Genomic DNA, 27,309 nt, shown 5'->3' with positions numbered 1-27,309 from the left:
AAGAAGTAAAGTAAGAAAAAACTACAAAAATATTAAAAAAAATACTCTACATTTTAATCCCATGACCCCCCAACATATTTTAACTTTTGTTGCCTCAATTTATATATTTTTATATTACCTATCTCTTAACAGATTATTGTAGGCAGGACCACCATCCCCAGCCCTAGGAACTCTGCTTTGTAATGCAGCCAAAGGAGATGACAAATCAGAATGGCTGTGAGAAGTGCATGAACCCCCTAGCCAGCCTTCCCACAAAAAACTATTATAGCTTTTTATTTATCTTTTAAGCTTCATACTAGAGTTATAAGTAGATTGCACACACAATTACATATTGGAGTATTCTGGGGTTGTCTTTGTACTTAATTTTGCCAGTGTGTTTTATATCTTAAAATATTTTATTTTTGTATGTTAGTTTTTTCTTTCAGATCTCTTTTTATCATTTCTTTTTTTTTTTTTTTTTTTGTAGAGACAGAGTCTCACTTTACCACCTTCGGTAGAGTGCCATGATGTCTCAGGACTCACAGCAACCTCTAGCTCTTGGGCTTCCACAATTCTCCTGCCTCAGCCTGCAGAGCAGCTGGGACTACAGGCACCCGCCACAATCCCTGGCTATTTTTTGGTTCCAGTTCAGCCGGGGATGGGTTTGAACCCGCCACCCTCAGTATATGGGGCCGGCGCCCTACTCCCTGAGCCACAGGCACAACCCTTTTTGTCATTTCTTGTTAGTCAGGTCTGGTGGTGGTGAATTCTTAGTCTTTTTGAAAGGAAAAGACTTTGCCTCTCTTTCTTTTTTTTTTCCTCACTTTTTTTCATTGTTGGGGATTCATTGAGGGTACAATAAGCCAAGTTACACTGATTGCATTTGTTAGGTAAAGTCCCTCTTTTGCCTCTCTTTCATAATTGAAGGATAGCTTTGCTGGAACACAGTATGCTGTATTTGGTATTTGAAAATGTTTTACCCCTCTTTCCTGGCCTGTATTGTTTTCTTTGAGAAGTCTGTTGCTAGACAAATTTAAATTTTTTTATATGTAATTTGCTTCTATTCTCTCGCTGTTTTTAGAATCTTTTCTTTGTCTTTGAATTTTGGGAGTTTTAGTAGTATCTGCCTTAGGGTAGTCTTACTTGAGTTTTACAGATTAAACTTGAGTTTAATCTGTTTGGTGTTCTCTGACATTTCTGTACCTGGATATTTCTTTCTTTCTTAAGTTTTGGAAAATTTTCTGTTATTATTTCTTTGAATAAGCTTTCTAACCCTTGCTCAACTCTCTCTCTCTCTTTTTTTTTCTTAGACAGAGTCTTGGTTTATAGCCCTGGTATAGCCCTCAATAGATTGCAGTATCACTGCAGCTCATTGCAACCTCAAACTCCTGGGCTCAAGTGACCCTCCTGTCTCAGCCTGACGTTCTCTCTCTCTCTCTCTCTCTCTCTCTATATATATATATATATATATATATTTGTTTATTATTTATATATTATTTAATCTATATATATATAAATTATTATATATATAATTTATTTTTGAGACAGTGTCTCACTATGTTGCCCTTGGTAGAGTGCTATGGAGTCATAGCTCACAGCAACCTCAAAGTCTTGAGGTTAAGCAATTCTCTTGCCCCAGCCTCCCAAGTATCTGGGACTACAGGCACCCACCACAATGCCCAGCTATTTTTGTTGTTGTAATTGTCATTGTTATTTGACAGGCCTGGGCTGGGTTCGAACCTGCCAGCCCCAACTTGTGTGGCCGGCCCCCTAGTTGCTGAACTACAGGTGCCAAGCCTAACTTTTAATTTTTTTGGTAGAAATGGGGCTGAGCAAGAGAAAGCCGCTCCTTCTCAGGCTGGTCTCAAACTCCTGACCTCAAGCAATCCTTCTGCCTCAGCCTCCCAGAATGCTAGAATTACAGGCATGAATCAGCACAGCCAGCCTATCATCTCCTTCTTGAGCACCAATCATTCTTAGATTTGGTCTTTTTGAGATAATTTTCAATATCTATGGGTGATCTTTGTTCCTTTTCTTCTCTACATAATTTTAAATAGCCCTGTCTTTGAGCTTGCTGATTCTTTTCTCTACTTAATCCATTTTGCTGTTGAGAGTCTCTAATGAGTTTTTCAGTTCCACAAGTATATTTCTCACTTATAAGATTTCTGGTTTTTTTTAAATTATCTTAATCACTTTGTTAAAGTTCTCTCATAAGCTTCTGAATTGATTTTCTGTATTATCTTGGAGATCACTGAGTTTCCTTAAAACTGCTATTTTGAATTCTTCATCAGTGAGTTCATATATTGCCATCTCATTAGGGTTTGCCAATGGCTCCTTGATTTGTGCATTTGATGGGGGAAGGAGTCATGGTTCCCTGTTTTCTACTGTTTATTATGGATATACATCTGTGTCTTTGCATTGAAGGATTAGGTATTTATTCAGTCTTTTCTGGCTTGTTTTGGTTTTTATTGGCTATGTTTGCTTAGAGACTCCGTAATTTATCTGTTGAATATCTTTTTTTCTACTTGGTTGCTGCCTCCTTCTTGGCACTAGATGGTGCTTTAAGTCCAGGTTCACTAAATGATAGGGACATGGCTGATCCCAAACAGGAGAGGCCCTAAAAAGGGTAGATATCCCAGTTGTGTGGGAAGGCTGGCTAGGGGTCCATGCACTTCTCCTCGCAGTGTAGTGTAGCTGAACAGCCATTCCGATTTGCCATCTCTTTTGGCTGCATTACAAAGCAGAGTTCCTAGGGCTGGGAGGGTGGTCCTGCTTCCCACTTCAGACTTATTTCTCCCTTCGGGCATTCATGATGCTTCCTAAAGGTTGAAGCAGAGACCAGTCTCCTGCCAGAGAACCCATGATGGTGGAAAGGTAGTTGTCCTCCTCTATAGGCAGGAGAAATTTTCTGTACATTTGGTGCCAGGCAGATTGTGGGGGAAGGATGTCCAAATCTACTGCCTCATCCTCATATTTGATTTCTGGGACATTGCTGGTCATAATCTCAGCATTATATATTTAGTTTTAGTTTTCTGTGGGGTGAAGAGTGAAGCCAGCTTGCTTCTCCACCCCCATGTTTTTTCCTAGACATTTTTGATGCACATCTTTTTCTTTAAGCTGATTTCGACCTTAAAATGCTAATTAAGTTCCTAATTTAATTATTAACTAATTAGACCTTAATTAAACATAGTGGCCAGGTTTTAAAATTAGAAATGACATGTCTTCCTTGGCAGAAAGACACTGTTGGGTACCTCTAGTTATGGTGCTTGAGTTTGCTTTTTCTTAGTGATGAAGAATTTTCACAGCCACTTATATAATCTTAGCTGGTTGTCCTTAGGCTCAAGGTCCTCTTCATTGTTTCTGTGTCACCACTGTACATGCATTTCTTTGCTATTGGATTAAGGCACGCGTACAATACTTAGTGTGAAGGTGACACCTTTACGAGATAGCTCATCAAGGTCAAGTATAGTACATGCCGTGAGTTCAGTTCTGAGAACCTGGTTCTCAACCAGAGATGGCATTACTCACCCTGCAATATCTGGCAGTATCTAGAGATATTTTTGGTTGTCACAACTGGACTGAGTGCTACTGGCATCTGGTGTGAATAGAGGCCAGCATTCTACAATGTACAGGACAGCCCTTACCACAAAAAACCATCTGGCCCCAAATACAAATGGTGCTAAGATCAAGAAACTCTGGTGTAATCCTAAGAAATTATTCTTAGGAATTTCTCCTCACAATCAGTTGGGATGGAATTGCATTTTTAAGCAAAGCTATTGATTCAAAACTGTTTTACTTACTGTTTTCCAGGATTCTTGGAAAAGAACAATGATCTCCTTTACAGACATCTGAAAGAAGTGAGTCTGAAACTTAGCCATATGTTTCTGATGGTTTTGAAATATCATCCTTAATGCTAATTTGGGGGGTAGATTTTGCCTTCCGGATTTTCCTTTTCCACACAGTGTTAGAACTTCAGTATATTATGGCCAGAGCAGACAGTTAAGGTCATGGGTGTGAACACTTCATTCAACAAACCATTCAAGTGTGCATGATGCCCCTCCCTGGGTGCTACAAGACAGAGTGCTTGTTCTCAAGGGGCTTACAGTTGGAGGTAGGAGGCAGAGAATAAATATATACACAAATAAGTTATCCATCAGGGAGAGGTGCTAATAAGAAGGATAAATGAGGAATTGTGATCAAGGGGACATTTTTAATTTAAATAAATCACAAAAATACCTGTATGGGGGTGACTGTGAGCTGAAACCTAAATGAGAATGATTTGGCCATAGAAAGATTAGGAGTTATTACAGGTAAAGGGACCAGCATGTGCAAAGGCCCTGTGGCCTGGATGAGGAGTAACGTTAAGAGAAGCAACTTAAAATGCAACAGGGTAAGGGGGAAGCTGCAATTTTGTTCTGGCACAAGGGGAATATAATAAGGTGTCATGACCTTAGGATGAGAAAAGTGACACCCAGAGAGGTCACAACTTCCACAAGGTCATACATGTGGTAGTGCTGGATCTGGAATTAGGCCCTAGGGCTGCCAATGAAATTCCCGATCTCTTTCTGTATGTGTCACCAACCAGAAAAACATTGGGGGTTTAGTGCCTCTCTTTTGTACTGAAATAGTTAACTGTTTTGTACAAAATTGGATTTTATTTATTTTTTTAATTGCTTTTTATTAAATTGTAACTTTGTACATTGATGCATTTATGGGGTTCAGGGTACTGCTTCAATATAAACGTGAAATGCTTATTGGATTTTATTTAATTATCTCGATTTATAAAGAGCTTAAACCTAGGCTCAGCACCCATAGCTCAGTGGTTAGGGCGCCGGCTATATACATCAGGGCTGGTGAGTTCGAACCCAGCCCAGGCCTGCTAAACAACAATGACAACTACAACAAAAAAAAAATAGCTAGCATTGTGATGGGCGCCTGTAGTCCCAGCTACTTGGAGGCTGAGGCAAGAGAATCACTTAAGCCCAAAAGTTGGAGATTGCTGTGAGCTGTGACACCTACGGCACTCTACCAAGGGCAACATAATGAGATTGTCTAAAAAAAAAAAGCTTAAACCTAAAGGCAACATTTTCAGAGTGATCAGGCAAACAGTTCATCTTGGGAGTGTTTTCTGCCTTCCTTCCTGCTTGTTCCAACCTTTTTGAATTTGGGGTTGATAAGTGATTCCTAACTTGGATCCTCCAGGCAGGTGCTGTCTGGGTCTGAGTCCCAGCCCTATTCCTTCCCTGCTGGGGACCCCCAGGCAGATTTCTCCATCAGAGTAATGAGTGTAGCGATGCCCTCCTCACCGAGTCTCTGCGAATGACACAGGAGTGGGAGTATTTGGTTATAAGTAGGTGACAGTGTTCCTCTGTGGATTTCCCCTCTGGAGGTTGTGGCCATTTGTTTCACAAACCAATCCATGGAGTGTGCATCATACAGGACAAAATTCTGAATTCCTCCCCTCATCAACCATGGCTGAAGTGCCTTAAACTCTTCTTGATATCGAGATGGATCACTTTAAAATTTTTTCTTTCCTATATGCAAATTACTCTTCCATGTCACTTTAAGTTTTGAAATGGCATGGGTTAAACAAAAACAGGGTCTTACTCTGTTACCCAGACTGGAGTGCAGTGGTGCAAACATAGCTCACAGCAACCTCCAACTCTTGAACTCAAGTGATCCTCCTGCCTCAGCCTCCTAATATTCTGGGATTATATGTGTGAGCCACTGTGCCCAGCCTGAAATAAAAAGAAACTAAATTGTGATAAAACATACATAACACAAAGTTTGCCATTTTAATCATTTAAAGTGTACAATTCAGCAGTTAAGTATATTGATATTATTGTGCAATTAATCTCCATAATTCATTTTGCAAAACTGAGACTCAATGTCCACTAAACAACCATTCCCCATTTCCCCTCTCTAGTCCCTGGCACCCACTATTCTACCTTCTGTGTCCAGGAATTTGATCATTCTAGGTACTTCATATGAAAGGATCATAGAGTATTTGTCCTTTTGAGTCTGGTTTCTGTCACTTAGCATGACATCCTCAAGGTTTATCCATTTTGCAGCTTGTGACAGAATATCTATTTAAGGATGACTAATATTCCATTGTACGTATACAGAGAAAAACGTTTTCACTGAGAACTGCAGTTTAAAAAAATGAAGGACTTTTTGTAACATAGATTATTTTGAAAACATGCGCGGAGCGGGGTGAAATCAAACAGTTCAAAAACTAATGTTCTTGGCCACATACCACCAACTGTCTCTTCTGAGGACCAATTGCTCTTTTTTTTTTTTTTTTTTTAATTGAGACAGAGTCTCCATTACTCTAGGGTAGAGTGCCATTGTGTCATCATAGCTCACAGCAACCTCAAATTCCTGGGCTCAGCCTTCTGAATAGCTGAAACTACAGGCACCTGCCACAATGCCCAGCTAGTTTTTCTATTTTTAGTAGAGATGGGGTCTCACCCTTGCTCAGGCTGGTCTCCAACCTGTGAGCTCAAGCAATCCACCAGCCTCGGCCTCCCAGAGTGCTAGGTTCACAGGTGTGAATCACCGCTCCTGGCCTGAGCCATGTGCATCCTTCCAGGGGTCGCACAGCTTAGGAGGTGTATATATATATATATATATATATATATGTGTGTGTGTGTCCGCTCTTCTTTTTCTATCTCTTTACACAAGAACAGCGCACTGTGCATGTGTTCCTGCATCTTGCTGTCTTCACTTAACACCACTATCTTCAGCAGCTGGTTTATTCTGTAGCGGCTTCATTGAACTAGGGAACAGTTTTTACTTCATCATGTTAGAGAATGCCTCAGCAAGTATGCAAAGCAGTGGCTTTTTTCTCTTGTATTTGATTCATTTTTTCCCTTTTTCTTATTTGCTTTTTATTTTTTTGAGACAGTGTCTTGCTGTATCGCCTAGGTTAGAATGCAGTAGCACCATCGTAGCTCAGTACAACCTCAAAGTCCTGGGCTCAAGTGATCCTCCTGCCTCGGCCTTCCAAGTAGTTACAACTACACTCAGCTATTTTTTCTATTTTTATTGTAAAGAAGGGAGCTCAGTCATGTTCGGGCTGGTCTCAAACTTATGACCTCAAGTCATGCTCTCACCTTGGCCCCCTAAAGTGCTAGGATTGCAGGTGTGAGCCAGTGCACCCAACCTCATGTATTTCTTCCCCTTTTCTGCAGTAGGAATGTCTTCAGATGCTCAAGATGCAGATGGTTGGTTCTGTCACCTCATGGACACTTCTGTGAGCCTGCCTGGAGGCTCCTTAGTGACTTCTGAAAGGCAACTGTGGTGCTCTTCACTTACAGGTGCTGTGCAAGTCCACAAACAGCATTCTGAGGGAATGCTTCCTGGTGGCTGAGTTAGAAAACCGGAGGAGGCCACCAACAGTGAGTGGGAAAAAATGCTGGTGCAAAATTAGAAAGGGAACAAGAATTAGCTGGGGGCGGGGGGCGTGATGGCCTCCACTTTTTAAGCCACCCTCCCCTTTCCTGGAAATATCACTCTCCAGCAGATTCTACTAAATAATATACTTTTCAAGTTTAACACTAGTTCATTCATTTGCAGACATCCATTGAACACCTACTACGTGTCAGACACTGTGCTGGGCATGGGGAGATTAGCAAGGTCCCTGCACTACAATCTAGGGGCTTACAATCTAGTGGGAGGAGGGTTTGGGAAAATACCATTGAATAAAACACTAACAATAGCACCAGTGTCACGAACGAAGTATGCCAACAAGGAAACCCAAGGGGAAGTGGCAGAGAGGGACAGGCTCAGCTGCAGCCCTGGTTCCTACAAGGCACTCACTATGTATTTGCTGAGCAAGTAAAACCTCCCAGACAGACACCTGTTCAGCTTCTGTGTCACCAGACCAAGGGTAGGCTTCTAAGTCAGCACATCCAAAGCTGCCTGTTGACGCATGAACTGGTAGCAAATAAAATGATCTTTTGAGAGTTCATCTCTAAAAGGCTGAAGTCTTGTGCCCTGACCAGTCATCTGTGTGTGTATCAGAACCAGCAATGTCTACTCCATTTGTTCTTTCTCTGCAGGTGGGGACTCAGTTTAAAAACAGTCTGAGCAGCCTTCTAGAAATTCTCATCTCTAAGGAACCCTCATATATCCGTTGTATCAAGCCCAATGAGAGGAAAGAACCCAGTGAGTTTTGAATTGTTCTGAACACTGAGCTCAGAGAAAAGGTTGGCAAGGCTGACCGAGATGGCAGTGGGTTAGGATCCTGAGACCCACCACAGCTCTCTTCTTGTCATCTGCGTGTGAATTGTTTTTCTTTTTAAATAATGGACAGTAAACCAATTGGGAGGGGAGCTCCTCTAGTGGTTCTGGGTAAGCATTGCTCAGCCCTTGGTAAACTAGCTGGGAGGGGAGCTTCTCTGGTGGCTCTGGGTAAGCGTTGCTCAGCCCTGGTTCAGCTTTAAGAGCAGCACAATTGAGCCAGGCAGGTAAGTATCAGAGGTGAAGGGAAACAGCATTATTTTTCTCCAGCCAGTGAATAATCTCCCAGAACGGTCTGTGATTTGGGTTTGCAAGCTCTTGCCATCATCTATAATGAAGTCGTATAGTCAGAGGCTTACAGGAGGAGAGGGTGAAAGACAGTAGGGATTGGAGGGGACTGCGGCAAACTGGGACTGTGGCAAACTATCTAAAGGGGCAACAGTGCTATTCCCTTCCAGCCAGTTGTTGCCATGTGGGACTATGGGCCCAGGGTGGCTAGATCTCATGATTTTTCAATTTCAATTTCAATTTAAATTTTCCTATAAAATTCCCTCCATTAAACACACACGCAATTGAAACCTAAGAAAACATGTCTGTGGCTATATCCAGCCCTTATTCATTCATTCATTCATTCATTCATTCATTTAGTTTGAGTCAGAGTCTCACTTTATCACCCCCAGTAGAGTATCATGGCGTCATAGCTCACAGCAACCTCAAACTCTTGGGCTCAAGTGATTCTCTTGCCTCAGCTTCTCCAGTAGCTGGGACTACAAGTGCCTGCCGCAACACCTGGCTATTTTTAGAGATGGGGTCTGACTCTCACTCAGGCTAGTCTCCTCCTGAGTTGAAGCAATACATTCGGCTGGGCCTCCCAAAGGGCTAGGATTACAGGCGAGAGCCACTGCACTCAAGCCTCCCATAGATCTTTGGTTTGCAACCTCTCTGTCTTAGTTTGAAATGAAGCCACTTTAAACTAAGTGGGGCCCTTTACTGTCATTTTTTTTTTTTCTGTTCCTCCAAAGGCAAGTTTGACGACTTCCTCGTAAGTCATCAGATCAAGTACCTGGGATTGATGGAGCACCTGCGGGTGAGACGGGCTGGCTTTGCCTACCGGCGGAAATATGAACATTTTTTGCAGAGGTAAAGTTACTAAAGAATAGCATTGGCTATGCATGAGTCTGTTAGATCTGGTGGTAAACAAGATGCCGTACCTTAGGGAACCCTAGTCTGTTCTTCTTTGCTGTTGTCAAGGCAGCAAAAAAAAAAAAAAAAAGAACACTAACATTTTGGAGAGCATAAAAACCTGGCTAAATTTTATCAACATCTATTCATGCCACTAATCCCTAATTTTTTTCAATCATAATGGCAAAGCCAAGTACATAGACCTGCCACCAGGGACAGGGGTGGACCCCCTACCCCAACTCCACCCCACCCCACCCCCACTGACTTAGATGGGCGGACTCTCCATTTGTGACCGTCTCCACTGGTTTGGTGCCTTAGCATCATGAGGTGCCTCTCATCATGCGGCAGGGGCTTTGGAAACACAAACTTGAGTCGGAATCCTCATTCTGTCTCTTATAGCTATGACCTATTCCTTACCTGCAAGGTGAAAATTAAATTGTCTGTGCTCGAAGTACTGTCTTGGATAGATTGTAAATAGATAGTCTGTGCTTGGGGGATTTATAAGGACTTAATCATGCACTCCCAAGTGGGTTGTACACCAGCATTTCTTTGGTGATAGGCTGTGTGTGAATCTGCGCCACTAAAATAACAATACACTGTCAAGATAAGCATAATAAAGTGGTTGTTTGGGGAGATCAGAATGGTTAGATATCAGTGGCAATTTCACACAGTTCAACCTAATATCAGGCTTTTCTGAGTTTAATCATTTGAAGAACTGCCAGACAGACTATTTGCCTTTTTTTTTTCACCCTAGACATACTGTCCTTGCCTACCATCTACTTATTGTACATTCTCCCACGTCCCATCCATTTTTCTGAATCCAATTCCTGGTGAAGATGGCAGGAAGCACCAGCCACACCCCACCCCTCCCTGCAAACACATACTTGATGTTTCCATCTTCTTGCACTTTTTGGAATGTCATACTTTTTTTTTCCCTCTTTTGCTGCTGTCTTAGTCTCATTCATTTTTTCTGTAAATACTAGTGAGAAGCTGCTCTGAGCCAGCTGGAGTTCCAGCAGAGAACAGGTCAGACCCCACCCTGGTCTCATGGAGTCTGCTTTCTAGTGGACAAAGAGATCCACAGCCAGCCCTCCTTATCCACACGTTCCATATCCACAGAGTCAACCAACAGTGGATCAAAAATATTTAGGGAAAAAATAATGAAAGACAACAATAAAAAACAGTACTTATTAGGCGGCGCCTGTGGCTCAGTGAGTAGGGCACTGGCCCCATATGCCGAGGGTGGCGGGTTCAAACCCAGCCCCGGCCAAACTGCAACAAAAAAATAGCCGGGTGCTGTGGCGGGCGCCTGTAGTCCCAGCTACTCGGGAGGCTGAGGCAAGAGAATCGCGTAAGCCCAGGAGCTGGAGGTTGCTGTGAGCTGTGTGATGCCACAGCACTCTACTAAGGGCCATAAAGTGAGACTCTGTCTCTACAAAAAAAAAAAACAGTACTTATTAAAAATATATCATAACAACTATTTAGATAGCATTTACATTGTGTTAGGTATTATAAGTAATTTAGATATGATTTAAAATTTACAGGGTGGGTGCAGATACTATACCATAAGGGACTGAAGCTTCTGTGGATTTGGGATTTATTTATTTATTTATTTGGCGGACAGAGTCTCACTCCGTTGCTCTGGGTAGAGTGCTGTGGTGTCACAGCTCACAGCAACCTCAAACTCCTGGGCTCATTGATTCTTTTGCCTAAGCCTCCCTAGTAGGTGGGTCTACAGACACTCACCACAAGGCCCAACTAGTTTTTGTATTTTTAGCAGAAACAGAGTCTCGCTGTTGCTTAGGCTGGTCTCTAGCTCCTGAGCTCAGGCAATCCACCCGCCTTCACCTCCCAGAGTGTTAGGATTATAGGTGTGAGCCACCACACCCGGCCTCCTGATTTTGGTATCTTTGAGGGTGCCAGCTGGTCCAGTTGTGTTGATTTTAACCTTGATCTATAGGTTCTTAAGTCAACATCAGAGCCAAGATTACCCTTGGGAAAAAAATGTGTTACTTCCCAAGCATGGAAATTGTTCTTCTAGTGCTAGAAAACATTTGTTTATCTCTTCAGTTGTCCACCGATGGACACTTGTGTCATTTCCACCTTTCGGCTACTACAAATCATGCTGTTATGAACGTTTGTGTGCAGGTTTCTACGTGGACCCATGTTTTCACTTCTCTTGGGTAGATCCCTATGGGGGAATTAAATTACTTGGGTGTGTCTGATGATGTCATTGTTTTGTGAAGACAGGTCAACCTGCCTACTCTATTGAAATCCTTTCTCTGGGGTGGCGCCTGTGGCTCAGTGAGTAGGGCGCCAGCCCCATATACTGAGGGTGGTGGGAGCTAAGCAGACCTCTGCCCAGGAATGGGGGGAACTGGAGTAAGGTACCACCCTGGCTTCTAGATGTCCCTCTCCTCTCTCCGTACAGGTACAAATCCTTGTGCCCTGATACCTGGCCGCACTGGTGCGGGCCTCCAGCAGAAGGTGTAGAACGGCTGATTAAGTACATTGGCTACAAACCCGAGGAATACAAGTTAGGGAAGTAAGTGACGACAGATGTCCAAATGGTCTCTGTTCTTGCCATCAAAGTGTTCCTGGAGACTCAGTTCCTAGGATTTATGTAGATTTATACACAGATGCTTCTATCCAATTCAAATGCAGCTCTGAATGGTTAGAAAGTCTATAGCAGGGGTCCTCAAACTGTGGCCTGCGGGCCACATAAGGCCATGTGATTGTATTTGTTCCTGTTTTGTTTTTTTACTTCAAAAGAAGATATGTGCAGTGCGCATAGGAATTTGTTCATAGTTGTTTTTTTTAACAATAGTCCGGCCCTCCAACGGTCTGAGGGACAGTGAACTGGCCCCCTGTTTAAAAAGTTTGAGAACGCCTGGTCTGTAGAGTTGCCTGTCAGAGGAGATGACGTTAACAAGGGAGCCCTGGGTCCTAAACTTGACTCAGCAGGTTTAGAAATGTTTGCAAAATGAAGAAGGGGCCAAGATGCACCAACTTACGTCTGTGAGCTTTGGTTCTCTTATTGTTCAAATGTTTGCATGACCTGCCAGACCTGGCAACTGGGACCCATCCAAAGTGAAATCATCTTCGGCATCCCAGAAAGCAATGTTCCAGAACTCTGGTATCTGAACTATAGTTTGTAGTTGTCGTGAACAGAGAACTTTCAGACACAACTCCGTGGGATGAATCGCAATGGTGTGAGCTTGTTCTGTGAGTCATTTTCGTCAGGTTTGTTGTGGTTTCAAGGAACAGTGCCCCAGCATGAGCAGGCTCTGCTCCTAGACTGTGGGACTTCTCCCCTTCAGAATCTCTGCCTTTGACTCCATCAGTAGTAGGTTTTCTTTCCCGGCCAGCTCTTGACTCCTCCTTGTATGTAGCTGTTGATGGCATCCTGGCCCCTTATCATTTTTTTTTTTTTTTTCGGAGACAGGGTCTCATTCTGTCACCCAGGCTGGAGTGCTGTGGCCTCAGTCTCACAGCAACCTTAAACTCCTGAGTTCAAGCGATCCTCCTGTCTCAGCCTCCTGAGTAGCTGGGAGTATAGGTGTCCACCACAATGCCTGGTTACTTTTTCTATTTTTTTAGTAGAGATGGTTCTCACTCTTGCTCAGGCTGGTCTAGAACTCCTCAGCTCAAGTGATCCTCCAGCCTCAGCCTCCCAGAGTGTTAGGATAGCAGGGGTTAGCCAGCTTACCTGGCCCCGGCCTCTATCTTTAGGCTTTTGTTCTGGGCTCTGTTCCAGACAGTTATTTAGTCAGTCCAAATCCCTAAGGGGAATCAGATTCGGCACATCCTGAGGGAGGCAGGCCATGGAGGTCAGAGGTGGTGTGTCTGCCTCAGATCCCATAATTTGGAATGTGGCAGGGGGATCACATGACATGACACGCTGCCGCAGCCAGTGGCTGCTCTGGGAACTATCCTCACAAGGCACAGGGTGAAGACAGGCAAATCTGAGACCAGTATTGGTAACTTCTCTTTGTTGGTTAATGGAATCTTCTTTAAACTTCAGATCTATCTTCTTTGTTATCACTATTTAAAAATTAGAAGCTACTTGAAGTTAGGATGGTGTATTCATTTCCTAGGACTGCAGAACAAATTACCACAAACTGGCTGGCTAAAACAACATAAATTAGGCTGGCTGAGGTGGCTCACCCCCATAATCCTAGTACTCTGGGAAGCCAAGGCGGGTGGATTGCCTGAGCTCAGAAGTTTGAGACCAGCCTAAGAAAGAGCAAGACCCTGTATCTACTAAAAATAGACCCTTTGTCTACTAGTGGGGCCTGGTGGCAGGTGCCTATAATCCCAGCTACTTGGGAGGCTGAAGCAGGAGGATCAGTTGAGCCTAAGAGTTTGAGGTTGCTGAGAGCTCTGATGATGCCATGGCACTCTACCCAGGGTGACAGAGTACGACACTGTGTCAAAACAAACAAACAAACAAACAAAAAAACCCCAACAACATTTTTTTCTCTTGTAGTTCTGGAAGCCAGAAGTCCAAAATCCAGGACTCATCAGGGGTCTGTGCTACTTTTAGGTGCCTCTTCCACCTTCTGGTGGCTCCTGGCACTCCTTGGCTTTTGAGGCCACATCATTCTGATCTCTGCCTCCGAGGACTTCCCTGGGTCTGTCCGTGTGTGTCCTTCTCTGTCTCTTCTAAGGACACTATTGTTGGATTTAGGGCCCACCTTCTTTGGTATGATTTCATTTCCCTCCTTACCTTAATCATGTCTGCAAAGGCCTTCTTTCCAAACGAGATCACATTCTGAGGTTCTGTGTAGATGGGACTTTGGCAACATGTGGGGGCAACACGGTTCAACTACTCCCCACAGATGGTAACTGACTGATAATGAATACATTTCTTTTCACTTCTAGAACCAAAATATTCATTCGTTTCCCCAGGACTCTCTTTGCAACCGAAGATGCCTTTGAATTTAGTAAACATCAATTAGGTATGATTTTTCTGCCCTTATTTCAGTAGAATGTGAAATGAACAAGTTTAATGTGGGAATGGATCTGAAACCTGGGTGTCTGATGTAATGTGAGAAGCATTCACTGTGGAAACCAGGAACAAGATGTGGAATTATAAAAATACACAAGTAAATTTATGCCTTCATGGGTGTTTGGAGGCCAGCCGTGGATAAGGCAGAAATGTAAACATTTGTACCTTCCACTTTGGAGCAGACCCTGTTGTGCACCATTAGGACCTAAAACCATGGGAGACCATCCCCCTTTAATTAAGGTTTTAAAAACTTCATATCACAGTATCTGATATTGGAAGGCATAGCTTCCAAACCTACAGCCAGGGTATTGTATTGTGAATGGTAAAATGAGCAAAGTTGGGTGACAGGAAATGCAAAAAATTTAAAAAGTCAAAATGACTGGGGACACAGGGCTTACCCTTCAAATAATAACCGATCTGTCAAGGACTATGCTTGAGTCACTTGAAGGCTTGCTGTGTGCCAGGTGCATGCTGAGTCTTTATCCCATGATCTTCTTTTATTTGCAGAAAAACCTATGAGGTAGGTATTATCATCAGCAATTTGTATTCAGGGAAACTGAGGCACAGAGATGCTGGTAACTTGGTGAAGGCTGCACAGGTAGTAAGCAGTAGGGCTGTGGTTTCAATGTGGGTCTGGCTGGGGCTTCAAGCCTTGAGGGTCTCATGGTTTGACCCCCATTGCAGTGGGCCCTGATGGCTGGGGATCTAGTTATAGGTCAGACGCCAGCTTGGATGGGTCTCGGGAGGCCTGAGTCGGCATCTCTAACCAGCTCTCAGGGAATATGATGCTGCTGCTTTGTGAGGCCTCAATAAACTTGACCTCTGGAGGGACTTTAGTCACAGCATGGAGGGATAGAGAGAGGATGGAGACACGAGGGCGACTGTGTGTTTTGTGGTCCACTCAGACCTAGGTTCACACTCCTCCTTAGTAGCTGTGTTGCCTTGACCTTGGCAAGTGTCTTCACTGTCTGAAGACACTTGCGTTGCCCATTTGTATAAAGTTCTGATAATGCCCACCGCATGGACGGGAGCATGAGAGTGAAATGCAATGCGCAGCATGGAACTGGGGGCTTCTACTGCTGGTGTTCCTTACTCTGGGGCAAGGAAAGAGAAGGGCAGAAAGGAAGCCCTGGTTACTGGACAGCATCTAGGAACCGAGCTGAGTGTGACCCGACAGCACCCATTTCTGTGATGCTGTGATGGGCCTCCTGTGTCATCACTACATCCCAGCCTTTGAGGCCCCCTTGTCCCATTCCTTCCTGGAAGTCATAACACAAAGCCACACAAATGAAAAACCATTTCACCAAAAGTTTTGTTTTATTTTAAGTTGCGAGAATTCAAGCCACATACAAAGGCTGCCAAGGAAGGAGAGAATATGTGAGAAAAAGACAAGCAGGTAAGAATTACACAGAAACTCAGCAGTTTGCAGTCGGCCAGAGTCTCACCCTTTCTCTCTTTATCCCCTTGGCACCTGGGTGCACAGGCTAGTTTGCAAGTTCTCTCGCCTTGCCTGTCCTTGCCTCAGGGTCCAGTTCTGGGCCTCTTCTCATTTCTTTATTTACTGGAGATTATAATGTTGCGGCTTATCATTGTTCTACAGACATGGTTTGGGGATTTTTTTTTTTTTTTTTTGAGACAGGGTCTCACTGTGTTGCTCAGGCTAGCATGCAGTGGGTCAGCCTCACTCACAGCAACCTCAAACTCCTGGGTCAAGGGATCCTCCTGCCTCAGCCTCCTGAACGGCTGAGACTATCGGTGTGAGTCACTGTACTCAGCCACCCAGGCTGTTTTATGTTTTATGACATGTGCGTGCTTTTTTTTTTTTTTCTTTGGAGTCTCACTCTGTCGCCCTGGATTGAGTGCTGTGGCATCATCATAGCTCACAGCAACCTCAAAGTCTTGGGCTCAAGCGATTCTCCTCCCTCAGTTTCCTGCATAGCTGGGACTACAGGCACCCACAACTCCTGGTTAATTTTTTCTATATTTAGTAGAGACAAGGTCTTCCTCTTGCTCAAGCTGGTTGAGCTCAAGTAATCCACCTGCCTCGACCTCCCAGAGTGCCAGGTTTACAGGCATAAGCCACCTCACCCAGCCAAGATGTGCACGTTTAAAATTTCTGAAAAATGCTTCAAACACCACAAGTACCCTGGAGTCACTGCCTTTTTGTCCCGCCTCAGTCACGTTCACACACAAAACCCTCAGCCACACACACACATTTCTTGGAAGTAACCACTCTGGAATTCTTGAATTTTGTTGTCACAACTACAAAGACAACGTTCTTTATAGTTTTACCACCTATGGATGTATCTCTAAATAGTACATTTATAGTTTGGCATGTTTTGAACTTAATAAAATTAGATTGTTGGTATCTTTAGGGACATTTTTGCACTCAAAATTGTTTTTGAAATTCTACCAGATGTGTGTACATTTATTCCTTTTCTTTGGTGCATATTTTACTATATCAAAGGTTGGTGTGATGGACTTGCAGGTCACATGGGCTCTGTCACAGCTACTCAAGCCTCCCATCATAATGCACAAGTAGCTCAAAGAATGGGCATGGCTGTGTTGCAATAAAACTTTATTTGCAGAAACAGGTGACAAGCCATATTTTGCCAGCCTCTGAGCTCATATGAATATATTACAACTTAGCCATTGTGTTGATGGACGTTTGTGTTTATAGTTGCTTGTTTCTGTATAGAAACAATGCTGTTCTGAGGCATAAAATAAAAGCATTTTTAAAATCTAAGTAACTGAATTTGAAGAGCATTTAAAAATTGATTGACAAGCCAAAAGCTAGTTTTTTGTGTACCCTGGATTAGGTATCTCAATTTTTAACAACGTGACTGCCACACTAGAAAAAAAATTGAGGGGGACACAATAAGGTCAAGAAATCTGTGAGTTAATATGCTTCGTGAGGACACGGGCTCAAAAATTAGGATGAGTTAAATACGACTCGCATGGTAATGTGTTAAATGTAGACAACGAAATCAAAGTTAACTCTAGGTGAGAGGCTAAAAGTGGTCACGAGACTAAATCCATATCATCACGTTTCACCCCCTCCCCAAAAAAGATGCCAGGAAACTGACCCCTTCCCACAGCATCCTCTGTTCTTCTGTATCCCTAGCTCAGTTTTCCTGATCACATTCATCTGACTTTCCATCTCTGGGGCGAACAGGGTGCTGAGTGGGCATCTGGGTATTTGTTGCACCAAGTAGATAACTTCTGGAGAAGTCTTTTGTATTTAAATATGATCCTGCTCACCTTCTAATGCCAGCAGTGAATTCTTTCAGCCATCAGACTGGAAACCTATTGGCGTGGAGCCCTGGCTCGGAGGGAGGCAGAGAGGAGAAAGTGGGCCGTGCAGATTATCAGAAAGTAAGTTGTCAAGTATGACAGGCAGGAGTGCTCACACACACCGTTGTGCCACACGGAATGGATGTGGTTGAGTCTGGTGTAATTTTTGGGTTGGTGCAGAAAGGAATGTTCCCTTCAGGATATGCACAGGAATTCAGTCCCATCTTGGCCTGAGTACCCAAATTTGATGGTGACTGAAATTGTGTACATTTGTAATTTGTCTTAGCCTTGCTCAAAAATCATAAAGCCAAAGGCCTTCTGATGCCAGGCAGGTCAAGGGAGTAAATCTCATGAGCTAGGATAAGACCACAGGGTGAGGTCAGAATTTTGGCAAACTAGAATGCTCAGTCCATCTCGAAGGGGGCACTAATTTATTCTGATCCAGTGGATGGCCACCAAGGGGAAGTGCTACCACACCACTTGAAAACCAAAATCTAGCTTTTATGTAATACCTCCCTGAGATTGGCAGACTACAGCCTGTGGGCCAAGTGCAGCCTGGTAACTAATTCAAGTTACTCAAAACAACAAGCACTGTGGGTGAAACAATCTATCTTTGGGGTTGACTGGCCTGTGGGCCGCATGACTGGCCTATATGGTCATTTAAACAACCAGTTTGGTCTCCTTTGAATCAAATAAATGAGGACAGAACATAAATCTCAGTGAATAAATGTTCTAGCACTCGGAACATAAATCTCAGGTCTAGCAAACTAATAGAACACTTTCCTTTTTAGGTTCATCAAGGGATTCATCTATCGCAATAAACCCCTTTGTCCTGAGAATGAAGAGTTTGTAGTGTTTGTGAGGAAGAATTACATCTTGAATCTTCGGCATCATATTCCAAAGACTGTCCTGGACAGGAGCTGGCTGAGGCCTCCTGGCATCTTGGAGAATGTGAGGGCTAATGTGGGAGTCTGAAGTTGTAACACGGACTTTGATGGGTATTCCTTTGTGCTGCCTCCCTTTAGTTTGAAGGAGCTGCCTTAGCAAAGCGCTTCTTGGCAAGGATGTTGGACAAGAAATTTAAGTCCTTAGAATTTGCAGTATCTTTAATATCATCAGAAAGCCAGTGGAAGTCTGTTTTGCTTCACACCGCCTTCGTAGAACGTGTCTCTCGTAAGATGACCTGAGGATGGCAGGGCATAGTGGCTTGTGCCTATGATTCTGGCACTTTGGGAGGCTGAGGAGGGTGAATCCCTTGTGCTCAGGAGTTCATGACCAGCCTGAGCAAAAGCGAGACCCCCATCTCTACTAAAAATAGAAAAAACTAGCAGGGCTTTGATGTGGATCCACTGTAACTAGCTCCTCGGGTGACTCATAAACATATTCAAGTTTGAGAACCACTAGTGAAGCCACAGGGAGAAGTTAGAGCAAAGTCAGAATGTTCATGTCTTTAACCATAAAATAGTAACTCTGTACTTTAAGTCAAACTGAATACAAGGCTGTTTCTAAAACTCACACTTTGGTCAGGTAGATGGAAAAGTGCTATGTTTTCCGTACAGGCCTCAGATCTGCTCAGGAAAATGTGTATGAGGAACCTGGTTCGGAAGTACTGCCGAAGGATCACAGCTGAGTGGAAAGCAATGGTAGGGAAGGGGTGTCTGCAGGGTGGCAGGATCCTGGAGGGGGTGGGCGTGGATCCTGCACAGAATACTAGTGTCAAAGGCCTTGTCCACTATTTCTACTATAAGCCACAGGTCATGCTAGTCCCAGGCTTCACAGATGCACTGAAGATAAATGTGTGCAGACCACATAGAGCAGAGCCCTACTATAATCAGCATGGCTCCTACTGTTATTACCATGGGAACACAATCCAGATGGCCCCTGCACTGCAAAGATTGCAGGACCCCTTTCTGCTGGAGGTTTGATTCTGTTAATGCTGTTCTGCAGGATTTTTCTGTAAAGAGCTAGAGTAAATATTTTAGGCTTTGTGGGCCACAGGATCTATTGCAATTACTCAGCTCTGCAGCTATCATGAGAAAGCAGTCACAGACAATGTGCAAATGAACAGCAGGGCTGTGTGTTCCAATACAACTTTACTTGCAGAAACAGACAGCAGGCCGCACATGGCCCACAGGCTGTAGTCTGCCAATCTCTGATCCAGAAGAAACTACTCTCTGAAGTCCTGAAAATTCCACTTTTAGGAAACTAGTACAAGTTAGAGGACCAGCAGAACTGTCAACCTGGTATCATTTTTACAGCACTTTAGCCAAAGCCAGTAATGTGTTCTTTTACAGCTTACCCAACAAAGTATGTGATAGCAAGGGTTTAAAGCTCCTGGGTCCCAAAGAGCCCCATGGATACCATTTTCGTGCTTTCAATTATGTATTACCAGATGCAGCAAAAGGTGGTTACAAGTGAAATATTCAGGGGAAAGAAAGAAGGCTATGCAGAAAGTTTAATGCAACCCTTTGCCAACACTCGGATAGGTAAGTACATTTTCCCACCTATGTACTTGGCCTCCCAATTCTTAAAAAAGTCTAAGGAAGTTGCTCGGCTTTGTGGCATTTCCTGACAGGTTATTTCCCCAGCTGAGACCTCAGCACAGCAAAATATAACAAAAGCAGCTGATCCTGGCGACTTTTCCGCAGAGTTAGTGTTTAGTGATGATTCATGATGTTCTGGTTCCCTCCCTAGATGAAGAAGACATTAATCCCAAAGTGCTTCAACTAATTAGCAATGAGAAAATCCAGGTAAGGCAACGGGTGTCCTTAGCCACAAATAAGATTCCCTTCTTAGGTCTTTTATGGGGTGGTTTTTTCCCATAAAGTATCTAGCAGCACTATTTAAATGCAGGGGTACAGCTTGGGTGGGCCAGGGCTCTCGAATGACACTCTGACAGTTAGAGATCTGTTGCTGTTCTTATGGTCCTTCTGTCACCCTGGAAACTGTCCTGCTTTGCTTTCCTACAAAATTGAATGAAATGTAACCATGAACTTAATCATGAAACATCTCCGTTATTAGTGAGGGGCAATGTGGCCTAGTGCCGGGGTGCTGACTCTGGCTTCTTAGCAGCTGTGAGATGCTGGGCAGGTTACTTGAGGTTGCGGTACCCCAATCTCCTGTCAAAGCAGATGATGGGCTCCTGGGAGCATGATCCAGTCGACAGGCCGTGACCTGGCACATAGCAGCAGGTGAACATTTGTCTTTACCATGTGCTCTGGTGGCTTCTCTGCCCCTTTTGGTTCCCTGGAGAACAGAAGCCTGTGGCACTTGATTGGATGACCCTTTGGCTTGTGAGGATTTACATCTCTCTGGCCCTTGAGAATAGACCCATGAGGCAAGTCTCACCCTTGACTTTCTCAGAGGGCAATGCAGTCAGGTGAGGCTAAATCCAATCCCAGAGCCAGGGCGCAGAAAAAAAATGTGTATGGAAAATCTCTCTTGAGTGTCTGTGAGTGCTTAAAGTGACATTACTAGAGTCTGAGTAGTAAGGAGCTCAAACTCTGACCACCTCCCACCACAAAGTAATCTTCCCCTTGCGATGATGATAACCTCCTTGCAGTATGGTATCCCGGTCATTAAATATGACAGGAAAGGCTTCAAGGCACGACAGAGGCAACTCATTCTGACTCAGAAAGCAGCTTATGTGGTGGAATTTGCCAAAATCAAGCAGAAAATAGAGTACTCAGCACTCAAAGGTAAGAAGTGGGGAATCCTGAGATAATTCACTGAGTTAATTCAACTACTGGAAATACCAGTAATGAACCCTCAATCGGAAGACACAAAGGTGCCCATGGCCCGACTCATTATTCTGGCATAAATATCAATAGCGTCTCTTCACTCAAGTATCTGGATTGGCCAGTAGTCAACTTCTATAATGAGCTGTTTTTATTCAGATCACAGCCCACTAGCAGGCTGATCTCTGGAGTATACCTTTCATGCCACTGGGCCCACCTAGGAGAACAAAGCACAAAGTTGGGGACCCCTGGGCACATCTTTTCTTTCTGTATTCTGTCAAGCTGTGGGGTCCCTGGTCCCTAACTCTGGATCTGTCTTAAGGTGTCTCCACTAGCAATCTGAGTGATGGAATCTTAGTCATTCATGTTTCGCCAGAGGACAACAAGCAAAAGGTAACTGATGGCCACCAGTCTCTGCTCAAAGAGGGGAAAAACAGTACACTGCCAAAATGTTGAGCACTGTGCAACCTCAGTATTGGAGTGTGTGCTTCTTTTAAACCTATAATACTGAAACAACCCCTTATCTCCTCTCTACCCCAGGGGGATGTTGTTTTACAGTGTGAACACGTATTTGAAGCAGTTACTAAACTCATCATGCTGGTTAAGAAGGAGAACATTGTAAATGTTGTTCAAGGAAGGTAGGAAGCTCATCTTCAGCTCAGGAAGTAATTCAACGTGAAAATGGTTATTGACAGATGAGGGATGTTGCAAATGTTAATCCGCTCACCCACACTTGCCTCTTCCCTCCAAAACAAGCAAGCACCATCAACCAGCAAGGGGTGGGAGAGAATACTGGACTGGTGTACCCTTGCCCTCTCCCATAAAGAACTTTCTTCTGTCTTCACCCCTATGGTCTTAGGCTCCAGAGAAGCAAAGATGTCAGTGATTAATCACTCATTGACCTCGGAAGGCAATAATCTTCCCATAGTTTTCAGAGGAGGTAGTTGCATGCCTGAGGGAAGCTGTCACTGTGTAAAAGGTGGACCTCTGGGTCAGAGCAGGTGACAGCCACACTTTTGCCGTGGGTGCTTGTCGGGACAGTTGTTTGAGCACACTGGGCCACAGCGTCACAGGCTGCTAATAGATTAGGACATGTGGGTCACTATGAAAGTTTTGGTTCATTATTTTAATTCCCAGAAACAGTTGATAGCATCCTTTCTGATTCATCCATACAAGTTTCAACTTGCTCAGCTTACTTGTGTTGCTGGGAGGGCTTCACTTGTTTCTGTCTGTATGGGTTTTACTTTTCTTGATCTTTATGTATCTCAAAATTTTCGTAATGATCCTTTTATCAAAGAAAAACATCTGGTGCACAGAATATAATCCTCTTATTTAACTCTCTCAACACTCTGAAGTAGATGCCAGCTTTTCTACTTCATGGGCAAGGCAAGGAGAGCACAGGGAGGTTAGCAGGTATGCCCGGGGCCATGAAGCTTGTCAGTGCCAGTGTACAGACGTCTAAGGCTCAGGCCCAGGCTTGATTCTTTCTCAGCCACGTGCTCCCAGAGCTCCCAGGAAAGCAAACTATCCTGGATAGTTGTTTCTTTCCCCTCATACTTGTGCTGTTTTAAGTTTTTACCTGATGAGCAAATTCTTGTTACTGGGAGAGCTGACTACTTTGACAAGTGGTTGTTTCTGTTTTGCTGGACCTCCCAAGGAATGCTCTGTCCTGTAACTGTTTCAGTGTGAAGATGTGTAGGTGATGCCTCAGCATCAAACTGGCATGTAGAAGAACTGAATGTGCTAACTTAGCTTGACAATAACTACAGGAATATATCAGTTGCCCAGCTGTAGAAATGTTTTTCTTTGGATTTCTCAAATATACAATAAAACAGGAATCTGATCTTGAAACTAGCTAAGTTTCATAAGTGAATTTCTTTTGCAGACTAAAGGCTGAGGGAAGAAAACAGAGTGTATAACTTGTCACTTTGTGTGTTTTAAGTTTACAGTTTTACATTAGTCCAGGAAAAGAAGGCACCATAGCTTTTAACACCGGACCAGAAGAACAAGTCTATAAAGATAAAAATGGACAGTTAACAGTGGTGAGTGGTTGTGTCTGGGAAGGGAGGTAAGCAGGGTTAGGTGAGAAAATTTTATGAATTTTGGCCCTGTAGACTGAATAGAATCAGAAGGTAGTTCATTCTTCCCATTCCTGATTCTACATTTGAAAGACAGGAAGAAATTGTTACTTCAAGTATTTAAACACTAAATAAAAAGGGAGAAAGGGCCAGGTACATTGGCTGCACCTGAATCCCAGCACTTTAGAAGGCCAAGGCAGGAGGATCACTTGAGGCCAGAAGTTTGAGACCGCTCTGGGCAACAAAGGAAGACCCTGTCTCATAAAACAACAACAACAAATTAGACTAGTGTGGTGGTGTGTATTTGTAGTCTTAATTACTTAAGGCAGGAGGATTGCTTGAGCCCAAGGGTTAGGGGCTGCAGTGAGCTATGACTTTGCCACTACAGTCCAGCCTGGGTGACAGAGCAAGAATCTCTCTTAAAAATAAAAGGGGAAAAGTTTACCATATTTAGTTGTCAGTAAACCAGGATTGACATTGAATATTTCAGGTTTAAATGTCAAAGTTCAACCTGCTTCAGTAGATGAAGGCCTTATGCCTCCTTATTGAGGTTCTCAAACTTGTTTCCACATGGGACACTGGTGTCCCACCCCCAGATACTGTGGCTTAACTGGTTGGGGGCGTGGCCTAGTCTGTGGAATGTGAGAGATTCCCAGGAGCATGGAGGTTGAAGAAATCAAACCTGAGCAGTTCAGGAACCCTGACTCAGCCTCTGACTTGGCTGGAAGGTAGTATATGGAGCTTGCTTTGACCCAACGTTGCTGGGAAATGACATGCTAAAAACAGAGGGGGCTGAACCTTTAAAATGTATTTGTATTTATGTCAAGAATTATTTGATAGAAAACAATTTCAAATGATCTATCAACGTGGAATGTCTTATACACATTTAAATTTACATACATTTACCTACAAAATCATTTTGTGGATATAAATAAGTACATAAATTGTCTTTTACCATATAATTGTCCCTAAACACAACTTCAGCAACAAGTTAAAATAAGGATCACTTTGGATAGAAACTATAAGGTGATTTTTCATTTTATATGCTGTCTTAAAACTCACACCTCTGAGATTAACTCTGGAGTTACAGCTTTTGTCATCCTGTCTGGCTCCAGCTAAAGATACCCAGGGAATTCCGTGAGACACTTTCTAAATGTGGTGTGTCTCCAGGGAGGTGGGGCTGGTGTCTCATAGCCCATCCACTCAGCTTGCCAGTTGTGATAGTTGAGGTGATAACTATCGCTTCCTTTCCAGAGCAGGGAGCTGAGCGGTATCTGATCTGAAATGTACCTCTCTCCCAGGTGTCAGTCCGTAAGAAGTCCTGATAGAGAATGACATCTGACTTCTACCATTGACTTTTTCCCTCCAGCTGAGCAAATTATCAAGGAAGCAGAAATTTGATCCAATTGGCTACACCAAGGAAAGATTCCAGCAGCATTGGATAGAGAATCACATCTGAAGAAACTTGGGGTGAGGGGTGCTTATTATGCCAAATCTTAACCCCAGCTTCTCAGCTGCCCTGGGCACTATATTAAAATGTCTCCCTTAGGGAGCAACTGCAGGTCACCCGAGGGGGTGGTTTTAAATATCCCCAGTAGGGCCTACACTTGATGGACATTTCAACAGGTCTTTATAGAGTGGGCAAGACTCTCTACCTTTGTCAAGTTGCCCCTGAGTTACAATGAAATATGTACAGCAGGTCCTCAAATAACATCATTTCATTATAAAGATGATGGAAAAAAAAATTCCTGGCTAGAGCTGCTATCGGTGGAGTGTATGTGGGTTTTCTCTGGGTACTCCAGTTTCCTCTCACAGCCGCAGGACGTGCATAAGATGTGAACTGGCTACATGGTCCCAGTCTGAATGTGCCTGCAGTGGAAGAGTCCTGGCCAGAGTGGGTTCCTGCCTTATGCCCCAATTTGCTAGGACATGCTCAGGCCACCCAAGACCCTGACCTGGAACAAGCAGGTTGGAAAATAAATGAATATAAATTACTGCACAATAAAAATTTGCATATGATTATCATACAAATGCACAACAATAAACGCTGATACAAAAGCACTCAGCAATCAATATTTGTGAGTATTTGGTTCTGGTGCTCCTTATAATTTTTGCTATGTAAGTATCTGTTCCTTGATTTAACCCACCACTACAACCATCCTCACTAACTCACTAAACATTGGGGAATTATCTTGTTTTTATTAATCTTTCTTAAATGTATCCCATTTATTTCAATGTTTAGTATTAGAAGTGTTGTTATTTAGAAGTTTGGGGGTATTTCTGTGACTAGGAGTATGCTATAGGAATTTAACCCTTGTTTCTATCCATTAGCCTATGGTAAAAGTGGTTTTGCTTCAAACTGAAGTTTCTAAGAACTAATCGATGACACTGAGGACTTACAGTATATGGTCTGAGAATCAGCAAAGAAAATTTCATAAAGCTACAAAATTCAAATTTCACTTTAAATAAATGGAACTTACAAGCATCAAGCAATTGTGTTGTTTCTGATGAGGCTTTTAAGTCCCACATGGTGAGATGAGTCCTCAACCCCCAATATTAAATCAGTAGTAACTCCACCTGTCATTCTGCTTTTGCCCAAGCCAGACAACCACTAACCCAAGACCTCCCTTCTGTGTTTAAATTCATACTCTACAGAAAAATGACTCCTCTTTCGTTTTCCATGCTGAGCAACTTTTAAGGTGGTAAGGTAGAAAAGTAGGGGCTCTGCCTTGCCTCTTCACTGTAAACCGCACCTCAGTGGCTCAGTGATGCTGGGCATTCCTGAAAAGACCCAGAAAGCAGATTTAAATAGAAGCATTATATAACTTTTATTTCATGTATGTCCACAAATGCTTGTACAACAGTGACTACTTTAAAACTTACAGCATCTTTTCATAGCACAAAGAACAGAAAGGTTAATTAACACCACGCTTAAATGTGTTACCGTGACTTTGGGTGGAGCCCTAAAGATAGCACACACTCAGGAGGGAGGGCTGAGTGTTGTTCACACTTCAGTGCTGAACAGCTGCTGTACAGCAAATACACTTCAACAGGGCTGGGAAACCTGCACAGTGACTGACCAGCTAATCTACCACAGGAAAGTGACAGAGATATGGCAGGAATTATCTCAGGTACAACCTCCCAGTCACCACAAGCAGAGGACTTATTAAAAAAGAAGAAAAAAAAAAACTTGATTACAACAGACTAGAAGCTGCTCCATTTTTAAAAACTGTATGCTATTACTATGTGATAAAACCTTACTTTTTGCCAATTCTTAGATCAGTGTTTTACTTGGATGGTTCTGAAATATTGACTTTTGTCCTTAGTGCTAACATAAGCAAAATCAGTTCCATATAATATAGAGTATATTTGATAAGCGTGTGGACCAGCCAACACTGTCAGCTCATGGCTACCTGCAGCTAACAGTATCACTTACCATGGAATGTTTTATGAACCTGTTCATATTCAAAACTGCAAAGTTGGAGGAAAAGTAAAGTTAGAGAGAGCTGCCAGGAACATTAAGTCATAAGGCATAGGAGCCAAAATAAAACAGATTAACTTTAACTTACCACAAACTTACTCTTCATACAAACATTTAAAAAACAATTTATACAATGGCTTTTCCTTTCCTACAGAAAACATCAGAACTGACATTCACTTTAACTTTCTAAAAAAGTTCAACCCAAAAGGGTTGGTGTTTAAAACTTAAACAGTATAAAATATTTACGAAACATTATTTTGTAAGCCCTCTTTCCACAGCACTTAATAAAATCCAAATGGACTA

General features: G+C 43.2%; 1 protein-coding gene across 1 annotated transcript in view; it reads left to right on the top strand.

The window, feature by feature from the left end:
• The window catches only part of MYO1H (myosin IH), an 81,660-nt gene extending 54,531 nt beyond the window's left edge, over window positions 1–27,129 (top strand). Inside the window, exons 15-31 of the mRNA XM_053590109.1 lie at window positions 3,790–3,836; window positions 7,299–7,379; window positions 8,043–8,148; window positions 9,246–9,363; window positions 11,837–11,950; window positions 14,290–14,366; window positions 15,744–15,812; window positions 17,707–17,791; window positions 18,502–18,661; window positions 19,270–19,353; window positions 20,103–20,196; window positions 20,405–20,460; window positions 21,273–21,408; window positions 21,770–21,840; window positions 21,988–22,085; window positions 23,390–23,489; window positions 24,827–27,129. Of these exons, the coding sequence (XP_053446084.1) occupies window positions 3,790–3,836; window positions 7,299–7,379; window positions 8,043–8,148; window positions 9,246–9,363; window positions 11,837–11,950; window positions 14,290–14,366; window positions 15,744–15,812; window positions 17,707–17,791; window positions 18,502–18,661; window positions 19,270–19,353; window positions 20,103–20,196; window positions 20,405–20,460; window positions 21,273–21,408; window positions 21,770–21,840; window positions 21,988–22,085; window positions 23,390–23,489; window positions 24,827–24,850 (1,520 nt within the window). The 3' untranslated portion in view covers window positions 24,851–27,129. The remainder of the gene's footprint in view (window positions 1–3,789; window positions 3,837–7,298; window positions 7,380–8,042; window positions 8,149–9,245; window positions 9,364–11,836; window positions 11,951–14,289; window positions 14,367–15,743; window positions 15,813–17,706; window positions 17,792–18,501; window positions 18,662–19,269; window positions 19,354–20,102; window positions 20,197–20,404; window positions 20,461–21,272; window positions 21,409–21,769; window positions 21,841–21,987; window positions 22,086–23,389; window positions 23,490–24,826) is intronic.
• Window positions 27,130–27,309: the final 180 nt, after the last annotated feature.

Source organism: Nycticebus coucang, chromosome 4 (assembly GCF_027406575.1).
Source record: "Nycticebus coucang isolate mNycCou1 chromosome 4, mNycCou1.pri, whole genome shotgun sequence".
Taxonomy (NCBI): Eukaryota; Metazoa; Chordata; class Mammalia; order Primates; family Lorisidae; genus Nycticebus; species Nycticebus coucang.
The sequence above is the reverse complement of the archived record's forward strand: the minus strand, read 5'-3'. Positions and strand labels throughout refer to the sequence as shown.